Raw genomic sequence first — 13,184 nt, forward strand, 5'->3', positions numbered from 1 at the left:
CAGCACACATTTCAATTTTTTATTTTGATAAAAACCAATCATATAAAATTATTTGTTCTACAAAACTGACAAAAAAAACCTAGATATTTAAAAATGATCATATAATTATTATTTTTTCAAATGATTGCGCTTCTGTTACAGTAAACATCTCCTAGATTCAAACCAATAGACCTTTCTGGAGTGTCAATCAAACTTAACAACTGACTAATCAGAACAGCGCTAGAAATGCACGCGCATCTTACAAACACACGTGTTGTCCCACAAACGCACGTGTTCGCGTATGTTTTAACACTGCCGTTTGTGTGACCTTAGCAACAATATCCAAGGGGCGGAGCTTAGCGGAAAGGTCCATTATATGAGGCTTGCCATTCCAAAAACTAGCATCAGTGACAAAAAAATGAAAATTGACTTTTTATAATAATTATTCTTCTCATTGTAAGTTTTGAAATGATGGGTCATTTTCTGGAATTGACTTACTATTGCCAAAATTACGAGTAAAGTATTACAGGTTCTCTGTACTAAAGAATAAAACTGCCACGTTCTTATGCTAATTACTCAGTTTAACATTTAGCGACAGTATACGCTGGTTTCAGGATGGAATGCTTCATATTTTACCTGCTTTGTAGCATTGTCACAAAGTACAGTCACTTATACAAATCCTCAGCTTAATGTTACTTGCACAATATTAATTATCATATTAACGTAAACAATTTAATTAACAACAATTTTTATATAACACGGCAGGAGCAAGATTTTAAAGAACAGGGGTACAATGGTTTCCCATTTTGAAAGTATTTTATTTATAAAGGACATTTTTTATTATTTTAGATACTCTACATGATAACCGTCTTCCAAAACATCTGTCAATGATGCCTGGATTCCATAAAATTGCTTTGGTTGTTTGAATCAGGCAGCTTTCCCAACTGCTACACAGTGTTAACGATTACAGTGAAAACACTGAAGCGACAATGTAACGCTTCAGTAGGCTGAAGCGACAATGTAACGCTTCAGTAGGCCCGAAACAAAACTGTTTTGCTGCCTAAAGCTACGCTTATGTCAGCCTTGCAACTCAACCAACTGATGTCAGCTATCGAGCAACTGTGAGTCACACGATTTGAGGCACATAAGCCAGTTGCTTTCATTCACCTATGTTCTATTTTTCTGCGTTTATTAACTGCGTACGCTGTGTGCGTTAAGGTTGTAGTATCCAAAGTATGGTAGCTTGGCCATTTAGTTGGATGTAGCATAGGCCTAAGTACTCTGGGCAAATAGTTTGATCTAGATGCTTCATTGGAAGTTAAAAGTTGACATGAGTGCTCTCAGCAACTTTTTTTGACATAAGCTTTAGCTAATTAATATACAAGGGTTGGTCTGATTTTTTTTTACTAAAGACCTAGACCTAATTCTAGGGTTCATTATCAACCACCACCCTCCCCTTGTATTTTGGTTGATATCAGTAACTACTGGGCTAAAATCTAAGGAAAAGGTATGAAAATAATATAATTTGAAAAGTGTTCTTAATTTTGCGAAAAAAGCTGAAAGTAAATTTTCTAAATTTTGGACTGGTTGTGCTTGGCCTTATTGTCTATTTTTTTTATTGCACAAATTCTCATTCATACATACTCATTACAGTGTGACCCATAAACATACTATAAAAACAATAACAAAAACATAGAAAATCTGATGGTTTATAAAAGGAATTAAATATAAAAATCTTTGATTGGAATTTTTTACACTTTTTTTAACATACAGTATACCTAAAGATTGAAGTAAAACATTTTCATTATCAGAAATGTTTGTCATTATAAATTATTTTGAACATTACCTTTAACATGAAGCTAGGCTAATGGCTTCTCTATTCCTAGTGACCCTTTAACCTGGTTAAAAGGTCAACAATTATTCACATACAGTAAATATAGCACTCAAGCTTTGACAGAAAAATATCTCCAGATACGAAATGCTACATTGGAAGAAAGGCACATTAAAGAGTGAACCCTGAAAATTTCATTGGGTAGTTTTAGCAGACAATCACCAATTTGTAACATACATTAATTGCATTTCAGCCAGGCTTTTCTCAAGTGGTGATAGGAATCGCCCGATTTGAAATGTTACATTGGAAGAAGGCACATTAATGTGTAAACTCTGACAATTTCATTGGTTAGTTTTAGCAGACAATCACCGAGTCATACCAAACATTATTTGAATTTCAGCCGGATTTTCTCAAGTGGTGATAAGAATCGCCAGATTTGAAATGTTACATTAGAAGAAGGTACATTAACGTGTAAACTCTGGCAATGGTTAGTTTTAGCAGACAAACACCGAAACATACCAAACATTATTTGAATTTCAGTCGCATTTTTTCAGGTGGTGATAAGAATCTCCAGATTTGAAATGTTACATTGGAAGAAAGGCACATTAACGTGGAAACCCAGGAAGTTTCTTTGGTTAGATTAAGCAGACAATCACCAAGTCCTACCAAACATTATTTGAATTTCAGCCGGATTTTCACAAATGGTGGTGATAACTCCAGATTCGAAATGTAACATTAGAAGAAATGTACATTAACATGTGAACAATTTCATTGGTTAGTTCTAGTAGACCATCATCAATTCGTACCGCACATTATTTGGATTTCCGCCAGCGGTTTCTCAAGTAGTGATGGGATTACAGTTACCCTTTAAGCATGAGCAGCTTGAAGTGAACTACCTGATGCATGTGGGGATATCAAAAGTGCTGCCTCTGTGTCTATGGACATTTCATGTCTGCTATTGTCTGCTCCTAGAATTTGAGTTTCCAGCACATACGCACTGATGCTTCCGTCTCCTTGATTCTCCACCACTCCGATCTTACTCTTTGTTTTCTTGTTGTTCTTAGTTTCTGGGTCAGACGACTTCTGTTCAAGGTGTATAGTTTCTAGGTAATCAAACCCAGGGCCGAAGTTTGGGGGGATAGGGTCATCACTCCAGCTGACAAACTGAATCTTTATGGCTAGTTTCTGGTACATTTGTCTATAAGAAAGAATAAAAAAACATGGTATAAATTTAAACGAAAATGATTTTTTTTTATAATGTTGGCTATTTAAAATTAAGTATTGCCTATATGTCAATTTATTATCAATTGCAACAATTTCAGTGAAAGTCTACAGTACAACTATTACTGATTTTCATACACTGGATATATAGATTATGATCTATATGATTGAAAATAATAAATTTTAGTTTTTAAAATTTTCTGTTACTGTATGTATACCCATGTCATAGCTAAATTGAATTAGTGTACAGCAGGGGTTTTCAACTATATCACAATAGGGGCCAAAATTGTTCATGGAATAAATTTTAAGGGCCAGGGCAAGATAAGTACTTTGGCGTGTAGCACCAACCGGGTGCCGCAGTTGCGAGCCGGGGATAGGGTTTATGAGGGGGTGTCTCCCCATCCCAAATTAGGAATTTTTGAAAGTAATAAGCCACTAGACCCTCATACAGGGCATCTTTACCAAAGAAATTTACCCTTGCCGTATACGAGACTACACACTGCAGGCAGCAGTGCGCCGCCATGTTATTGCATAAGGCAGATTAGACCTGAAATATCAAGCGGCTGTGCGGGAGGCCGAAAGCTGTCTCTTATACACATCTAGATGTGTATAAGAGACAGCTCCTAGATACCTAGTCGGCAAACAGAATGCAAAATTGTAAAAGTTGGAAATCTAGGCCCAGCCTAATGGAAAATGTTATTTTCGGCTTGTTCTTGCAGGCTGCATAACACGCACTCAACTGCCAGTTGAGAAGGCCTGGTGTACAATATGTAAATTTCATGTTTCTTGTAAAATAGCGGCAAAGTTCATCATTGCCTTTGTTTTGCTGTTTCTTTTTTGTATATTCTGTCAATGCTTTGGAAACACTTACTTTGAAATTCCCCGGCAGTACAACATCGTCAGGTTCTTCAAGCGCTTGCATCCCTTCCGTAGAAACTTCAATGCCCGGTCCGTGACGCAGAAACAGCCAGAGATGTCAAGGGTCATGAGGTAATGGCAGACCCCGGACAGGTACTGAAGACTCAGATCGTTCAACTGGTGATAAAATAAATAATTCCACATAAGTCAAAATGTACATAAAACCTGGTATTAATTGTCTTGTCTGACATTTGTAAGGTGATTGAAGATGGCAGATTGTCTTAGGCGTGTTAAATTAAAGGGGTTTTTATGTTCTGAATGCCTATAACAATGGTTACACCAATTTTCTACATCTGATTAGATTTTTTTCCCACTAATTATTTATGAAGACAAAAATCGCTGTCATATAAAGAGTGATTCAATGAATAGCAGAGAAAGACTTCATTTGAAAACCACTCCCACCAGTTCTACTCTGGAAATATTTTTCCAGATATCCGAAATGTGTTCTCTGTTCAAGCTTTACTACAGCATTTCTACAACTAAAAATCTGTTAAACCAAAAGGTGCCCTGGCTATGTTCAGATGAAGTAAATAGAGACAGCAAGGCCATATTAACTCAAAGTTTTGACTTTATCAAGTCATCATCAGGAATTAAAATCTGTTACAAACCTGAAAGGCAAAATGCATTCTCTTTCAAACATTCACTTCCAAGCCAAAATAATAATTTTAATACATTTACAGATATCTATTATAAAGTCATAAGTACAATTTGAGAAATCTAATTTTAGCTCATGGCATGGTATATATTAACACTTTATGGTTATAATTATATGTAGTACAATTTTCCATAGCTTGATTTGAATTGAAGTGGCATAGTTTAAAAATGCATACATATGTATATATTCCTATGGGAGTTTGACAATTTTTTTTTGCAACACAAAATCAGTTCACAGACATAAAATATTGATAATTGCAACCATATCTTGTCAGGTACTGATATATGTATAGCGTTGACAAGATGAAGTGAAAATTATGTGGCAAAATGTATTGAAATTATCATAATCATGTTCTCACATGTAATCACTTTCATCATTAAAATATTCTTTTTCAACTACTTCTACCAAAAGGAACATAAAATAAACATTAAGTGTTTTTTCCCCTTTTTTCATATAAAAAATAAAATGCCATCAGTGTCATGGCTACATTTTTCAAGCTTATCTTGGCCTTTAAAAAATGCAACAATGGCCGATTTGACTGGTCGTTCTTTGTTAAACCTCGCCCACCATCGCAGTAAGATAAACTTTATTGTCCATCGAATATGTGGAAATTCATGGTCCATTTGGCGTAAAAATACAAAAACATCAATTAAATTACATCACGATTTAATTGGTAAAAACCCTACTTAACAAAGACGACCACTCGAATAGTTATACTGTGATACACATTGCGTAATCAAGGTTGCTTTGGCTTGTGGCAGCATGCGTTCATAAAAAAAATGTTTTCATCCAGTTTTTAAATTCTGTTAGCCTACAATTATTTTTTGACTTCATGTGGTTAAATATTATAATTTTTATTTTTTGAAATTTAACCTAAATTATATTAATGCAAATGTTGCTAAACTGACCAATCGGCCATGTTTGTTTTGGTCATAACTCAACACTGACTAACGCACACTCTGCTTTACGTTAGTTTTCTTTGTCAACGAAGTCTATTTTACAAACCAGTCGAATGAAAATAATACTCAACGAAAAATTGTAGTCAACGAAATGAACCAGTCGAATAGTCCATTTTGTTTCAATAAGATGTTTACGTTGTACCACGGACCTATTAATAATTAATAGGTCCATGGTTGCACTATTCATTTTAAAGGTTGTATTATTTTGATTGCTTTTTTATGTGGCAAAGACAAGCCAAACCAGTCATGCTATGCTGTTTTATCCCCATTTTCAATGTTAAAACAAACATTTTTAATGATTTGGTATGGTTTTTGGCTGAGAAATGCCTAAAATCATTAACTTTTAAGGCTGATTTCTCAAATAATATTGTTTTTTGAACAGCTGTACGTTTAAACTCTGTTACCATTAATAGCTCTTACTTTACTGTTTAAAAACACTGTATTAATAACTAAAAAAAATCAATTTTTCTGACCAGTGACTGGTTTGGCTTGTCTTTGCCACATATGTGATTGTGAATTTGTGATTGCAGATAATTGCCTTCAATGACTCAAGTAGCATTAAATAATTGAATCTTGTTAAACTTGCCATACAGTACTTCATTAAAAAAAATACAAATATAAAAAAAATTTAAAAATAAATAAAGTATGTTTTAAAGACATGTGGGAAATACATCATTGATAGCCAATCCCAAACTCTTCTTGTTAGTTACTATTTAGTTGACTGTGATAAAATTAACCCAGTAACTAGGGAACCTGTTCTAGGGCATGGAAATATTTATGAGAATCAGTGTATAAAGTAGAAATCAATAGAGAACATTAAATGTTAATTAACAAAATTAATTTAAAGGTGAATTGATACCACATCCTGTATAAACGTTTACTTAATAAATGTAAACATTGCTAGCATCAAAAGCATCTGGAAATTTCCCTTTCAGAGCGCACAACTTTTAATTCTGAAACATTAACAGAACGCTCTACATCTGATAAAGCCTGACAACGAAGATTTAATGCCCATGGACGAGATAGATTGCTTTTAGCAATTCTTACAAATTGAAGCTGAAAGCAGCCGATACGTGGGAAGGCACATTACACTTATAGGTTTATAAATGAATTGTAAACTGATCAACAATTGAAAGAGAATTCAGATAAAAAATCCATTATGTTTTACTATGTGTACTTTTGCAGAATGTAATTCGTCTGAAAGCTGGTGCAATTACTGGAAGAATGAAAATTCAAGAGTGATCACATACACAGATTTACAGTCTAGCCTTCAGCATATAATTAAGCAATATTTATCAATGGTAATGCATTTAAAAGCAGAAATATATACTTTTTCCTAATCTTTCATATACCGTAGAATGTTTCCATTTAAAAAGTTTTTCAATACTTAGCAGGAGTCCCAAGTCTTCCGCAAGATGCTGGAGTCTCCCGAACATCAGGATAGTCTCCCGTACTTTGGAAACCGGACAAGAATATCCCGGAAAATAGCCTATTTCCAGCAAATTCATTAAATCTGCATATTTTACAACTGATTACCCCTTTATAATATCATTTGTCTCATGGAAGTCAGTGTTGATTAGTATCACCATAAGCAGCAAAACAATATTAGATGTGCTAAGAAAGCTTGTTTAAACAGACCTTTTGGAATTGACTTCTTAGGACCCCTGACTTAGAGTGCAGTAATAAGGGCACATCATGACTATATATGGGCACAACATGACTATATATGGGAACATCATGACTATATATGGGCCACTATAGGAGATCCTGCAAATATAGTATTGAAATTCCCACTGTTGGAGAGCAATGCTGGGGCGGATGCAGAGGGGGTGCAGACGGTGCGATCGCACCCCCCCCCCCTAAATTGTATTAAGAAAAATAATTTTTGTATTATATTGTTGGTGTGAATTTACCGGTAAGATTTTTAAGGTATGAGAGTGCAATTTTCAGGCACTTAGAGGTCCATATTCTTAAAATTTTCCTGCCTCGGCCCCAACCATGTTGGGGCTGATGTGATCTTGACATTTACGCTCCCCTTCCTCCAAATCCTGCATCCACCCCAGCAACGTTGTATCTAGGAGTGCACCACATGTACACATATACATGAGGCTGCTGATGGTGTGGGGACCCAGGGTGGAATATGCTTTTGTCAGAGAGGATTCAATTCTTTAGCAAATTGTCATAAAATGCAAAGTTCTTTGTATTATAATTTTACAGTACATTACAGTATTACTGTTCTGACCAGATGAGTAGTTGGTACTGGTTTTACCGAGTAGATCATACATAAAGAAACCCTTAGGGCGGATGCTGAACAAGCTACAGTGTCCACACCTCAGTGCTTTGAGATTTCAGTATAGAGCACTAAGTAAATTCAACTACATTACATTACCTGTATACAGTATAACCTTTTTCAACTATATTCTTCCCTTACCATATGACTTGTTGACTGAGTGGGATTTTTTTCATTGTTGATAGGGCAGACATGATAATCATATAGGGGAGGAAACGAATGTGCATTTAGTGACTAATACAAATTTTTCCCCATTTGTCTCTTTTTATTTAGTTTATTCTTTACATGCTAAAGTAAAATCAACAGTAAAACAGACTAAAGGGCATTATACTCCGACAACAAAACATGTGAACATGTATTAAAAAACTAATAAATAGTAATTTGTGCCAATGAGCTTTACAAATACCTATTAAAGCAAATTGATTTGTTTTTTTTGCTTGGGGGATCTGTTGACCTTGTTAACGAGAACTTGACGGTGAGTATGGTATATCCACCGCACAGTGGCTAATATCATTAGCTAAAGCTTAATGCAGTTGCTAATAGAAATAAACTTCTTAAGAATAAGTATAATCCTGGGATTTGGTACAACAGAACAGCTACCTTTTATATTTTTGCGTAATTAACATACAAATATTGATGTTTTTGTACGTCTAGCTCTGTGATTGGTCTGTACATGATGCAGGCTTAGAAATGTAGTGCAATAAATTTTTTTATTAATTTTTTTAAAAAATGTTATCGTTATATATTAATTATCTTTTATTAGTATTATAATTTTACAGTACATAACAGTATTACTGTTCTGACCAGATGAGTAGTTAGTACTGGTTTTACCAAGTAGATCATACATAAAGAGACCCTTAGGGAGGATGCTGAACAAGCTACATTGTCCACACCTCAGTGCTTTGAGACTTCAGTATAAAGCACTAAATAGATTCAACTACATTACATTACCTGTATACAGTATAACCTTTTTCAACTATATTCTTCCCTTACCATATGACTTGTTGACTGAGTGGGATTTTTTTCATTGTTGATAGGGCAGACATGATAATCATATAGGGGAGGAAACGAATGTGCATTTAGTGACTAATACAAATTTTTCCCCATTTGTCTCTTTTTATTTAGTTTATTCTTTACATGCTAAAGTAAAATCAACAGTAAAACAGACTAAAGGGCATTATACTCCGACAACAAAACATGTGAACATGTATTAAAAAACTAATAAATAGTAATTTGTGCCAATGAGCTTTACAAATACCTATTAAAGCAAATTGATTTGTTTTTTTGCTTGGGGGATCTGTTGACCTTGTTAACGAGAACTTGACGGTGAGTATGGTATATCCACCGCACAGTGGCTAATATCATTAGCTAAAGCTTAATGCAGTTGCTAATAGAAATAAACTTCTTAAGAATAAGTATAATCCTGGGATTTGGTACAACAGAACAGCTACCTTTTATATTTTTGCGTAATTAACATACAAATATTGATGTTTTTGTACGTCTAGCTCTGTGATTGGTCTGTACATGATGCAGGCTTAGAAATGTAGTGCAATAAATTTTTTTATTAATTTTTTAAAAAAATGTTATCGTTATATATTAATTATCTTTTATTAAATTATATTCTTGTTGTTATAAGCATGTGACCCTAGGTCAAGGTTGGTATTTATCTTATAGACAATTATTGAGAACCTACGATGATTAAAGGAGCATAGGAGAGATCTGTGTGCTTTCATAAATTCCATGCAAACGAAATGAGAATAGGTACCTGTTCTGTCTCTTCACTGAAAGGTCTTGTTTATGACTTTTGGTACTATATACACCAGAATAATGCATACCCAAGAAGCTTCCAGTAATGCACGTTGCAGTATAAAAGGGTACGTTCAGACCTGAGATGTCCAGATTGGGCGATTAACTAACGCTAGTGTAAGTATTAGCGCGAAATATTCATATTCGTAATCATGCATTCTATTTTCTATTTTCTAGGCGTATTGTGATTGGTCAAATCCTGGTCGAGCTCAAAATCATTGATGCATGACTGTCGTAACTCAGTGGCGCATGCTAATCTGGGCTCTGTTGCTGGATTGTCATACGCCAGTGATTGCGTGTTAACACTGGCGTTCGCTACACCGCGCACAGGTTCACACAGCTTGATTAACGTTACGCTATTGTAACTCGTTTGAGTCTGAACAGAGCCTAAGTAGGAAACCCCATTAGAAGACTCATGCATAAATGCTAATAGCAAGATTATATACGCCCTTTAAAGGGGACATTAAGCCCGTGGTCGCATGTACATAATGGCTCCTGCGTATGAAATAGAACCGGGTATACAAATCAGCGGCAGGTGATTCTAGTTTCACCAGCAATTTTCTGTCATGTTGTATCTTTCTCTAATTTGATTTGTGTCTCTGATCTGAAAAGGACTACTGTCTCTATTTACGAATGGCGATCACCATTGGCAAATCCACAGCCCACGCAGCTAAATTAAATCACATCAACTTTATATCAAAACATTTAAACTTCTAAATGAGCAATTAAGGGAACGAGGATAAATTTATATTATTTCTGGATGTATGACATGAACCACTAAGGCTTTTGCATTATTGTGACCAATGGTAATGGATTTTGGGGTAAGGAACCTGGCCTGTAGTAGCCAAGGAACCATTTTGCCAAGGAACACAGCTTTGAAAAAGCTCTTTTACTGTCCAAGACATATGTACATTTATTTAAAGGTTTTATTCAGGTGTTTTCTTTTTCTTTACATTGTACAGGTTTAGGCCTACGCACTTTTGATGTAACTGGCTTTCAGTTTTTTATTCATCGTTTGATGTCATGGTATTTTTGGCTTCGTGTATGGATTCACCATCACTGTGATGTGTGCCACTGTTTCTAAAGCGATTTCCAAATAAATAATATTATTATTACTATTACTACAGTATTACTATTAGTACTATTATTATTCTTATTCTTATTATTATTATTATTATTATTCATCTTCTACATATTATTATTGCATTCTTATTGTATATTGTGCTACTTTTTTGCATGGAAAATAAAAGTATATTTGATTTGATTTTGATTTGATTATTATTATTATCATTATTAATATTATATATTTTTCTTAATGTTTGTTATCAGGGATCATGGGCCCCTTGTCAAGAAACATACATCCATGGTTCTGGTTATTAATCCAAATGTTATTGAAAAAAATAATCTAAATTATAGTTTCAACTATCTCCATCATTCAAAACTATTTTTGTCATAGTTTTAAATACTGATGTTTAGGAATTGGTAATTTTAAACATAGATAATAAAATATCAAGCCTGTTTAGTACAGATGGCTCCTATGTACTGTTAATACCATAACATGCAGAATCAAAATTATGAATTAAAGATAGAACAAAAAAAACCCAAAAAACACTCATTTTATTTTTAACACAGCTTCAAGTAAAATACCTGTTCCAATAAAGTAATTTAGGGATGACAAACATTCTTGTGCCCAATTTCATGATGTTTATTTTTCTGAAAAGGTATGTATTATATATTTTTGATGTCTATTTTTAAAATAGATTTATTATGTTCCTGTTATATTGCTAATAAATACTTTATGCTTTGGGCTACAGAGCTCAGGCTTGTAGTTTGCATAATTTATAGCTCCTTTGAAGAGTCAATAGCCGGATGATACGGACAGTGCAAAGTGCTTATAGTAAGTGCATCTATCAAGTTTAGCAATAAACTAGGCCGTATTACCTCCTACAAATTACTGTTTAAAAACGATCCTAAATATAGAAATCATCAAGGACGAAACAAACCTGTACGCAGCCCGCAAGGTTGAGCACCCTCAAACGTCTGCAGCAAAACGCCAGGTTCTTTATAGCACCGTTTGTGAGCTGCGTGCAATGAGACACGTCCAGCCTATCCAGCTCACGACACTGCTGCACAAACTTCTGCACGCCGAGATCTGTAATCTGGTAACACTCAGCTAATGTGACGTCCCTTAAGTGGACATTATTCCCAAGGGCTGCTAAACCCTGGAAAAACAAGACCAAAACAATCCAACTTCATTAAAAAATGTTTTAGTGATTGGATTCAAGTATAATATTTAGAGATAGCTTAATGTTTCCCTCTGGGATATTTTATTCATTATAAGTACGGAAAAAGAATGATAAATTATAAATGTGCAGGAGAAATGTACGGTATACTACAACTGAATGTAAATTATACTGCCTAGAGCAACAAGGATAAAATGACTACTCCTGAAGTATCATAATGAGCGTAGATTTATTCAGAGTAATTTAATTCTATCTAATAAATGAAAACTTAAATATTCAGCAGATGTATTAAGTGTGAAAATGAATTATCAAAGATACGCACATTATTATAATATATCATTAAACCACACTTATACATGTATATCTTGACATGTTTGGAATAAATAATTCAAACTCTTCTGTTGACAATTCTCTGAAGAGAGAGGTACTGCCCAAATATATATTTAATGAAAATCGTGTGATATATGCAGTATTGATTCAACACAAAATTCATTTGAAAAATACAGGCGTCAAACTCTACATCTCATTAGGTTAAAAACTCAACATTCTATTGCACTATATACAGGCTGTTTCATGAGGGGATCCTCAATCATTTAAGTGGTAGGCTATGAATGAAGCCATTTTTGGGGTACTATCTTATCAGTAAGTGCTCAAAAAACACTGTATATACATGGTATACAATAAGCAAACACATAGCATGCATGAATGTATACTAAAATAAAATATATGTATAGTACCAGAAACAAAAAATTTAAAACATTGTTGATGATTTTTTGCGATAAATAAACCATATATTTCTCACAAATATTTTGTGTGCAATCCTAGTCAAAAAATTCTTGAAAATGGTTTACCGGCATGGGCCCAAGAACTGCAAAAACATAGACCACATTGACAAAGTTCAAAGATGGGTATCTAGGAGAATTCTTAGACCCCATTGTGGGTCAATATCATATGAATGTTTAATTACACTTGGTTGGTTATCTCTATGTGATAGGCGACTAGTGATTTAAATTTCGTTTATTTTTCTATGTTTATATAAGGCTGCTTCCTGCAACAGTGTTTCCAACAACATTCAAGTCAACCCGCGTTATACTGAGTCACTTACGTTTATCCATCCTTTTGCTCATACTGATGCTTTAAGATATACATCACCCGCTTAAATTATTTCTATTGAAGTTCAGAAAACACCTCTTTGATAATAGATAAGTTTTGTGTAAATTGCAATTCACTGATTCTGTGCACTATCATTTTAATAATATTTCACTTCCAAAAACCTATCGCT

The 13,184-nt window shown here is 34.2% G+C and overlaps 1 protein-coding gene across 1 annotated transcript in view; it reads right to left on the reverse strand.

The window, feature by feature from the left end:
• Positions 1-360: 360 nt before the first annotated feature.
• Positions 361-13,184, reverse strand: part of LOC117123121 (dynein regulatory complex subunit 6-like) — a 70,593-nt gene continuing 57,769 nt past the window's right edge. The window contains exons 14-16 of the mRNA XM_033268965.1: positions 11,663-11,881; positions 3,903-4,066; positions 361-3,008 (exon numbers count right to left, since the gene is read on the reverse strand). Of these exons, the coding sequence (XP_033124856.1) occupies positions 2,678-3,008; positions 3,903-4,066; positions 11,663-11,881 (714 nt within the window). The 3' untranslated portion in view covers positions 361-2,677. The remainder of the gene's footprint in view (positions 3,009-3,902; positions 4,067-11,662; positions 11,882-13,184) is intronic.

This window comes from Anneissia japonica, unplaced genomic scaffold (assembly GCF_011630105.1).
Source record: "Anneissia japonica isolate Jap-2015-1 unplaced genomic scaffold, ASM1163010v1 scaffold5067_len495651_cov149, whole genome shotgun sequence".
Taxonomy (NCBI): domain Eukaryota; kingdom Metazoa; phylum Echinodermata; class Crinoidea; order Comatulida; family Comatulidae; genus Anneissia; species Anneissia japonica.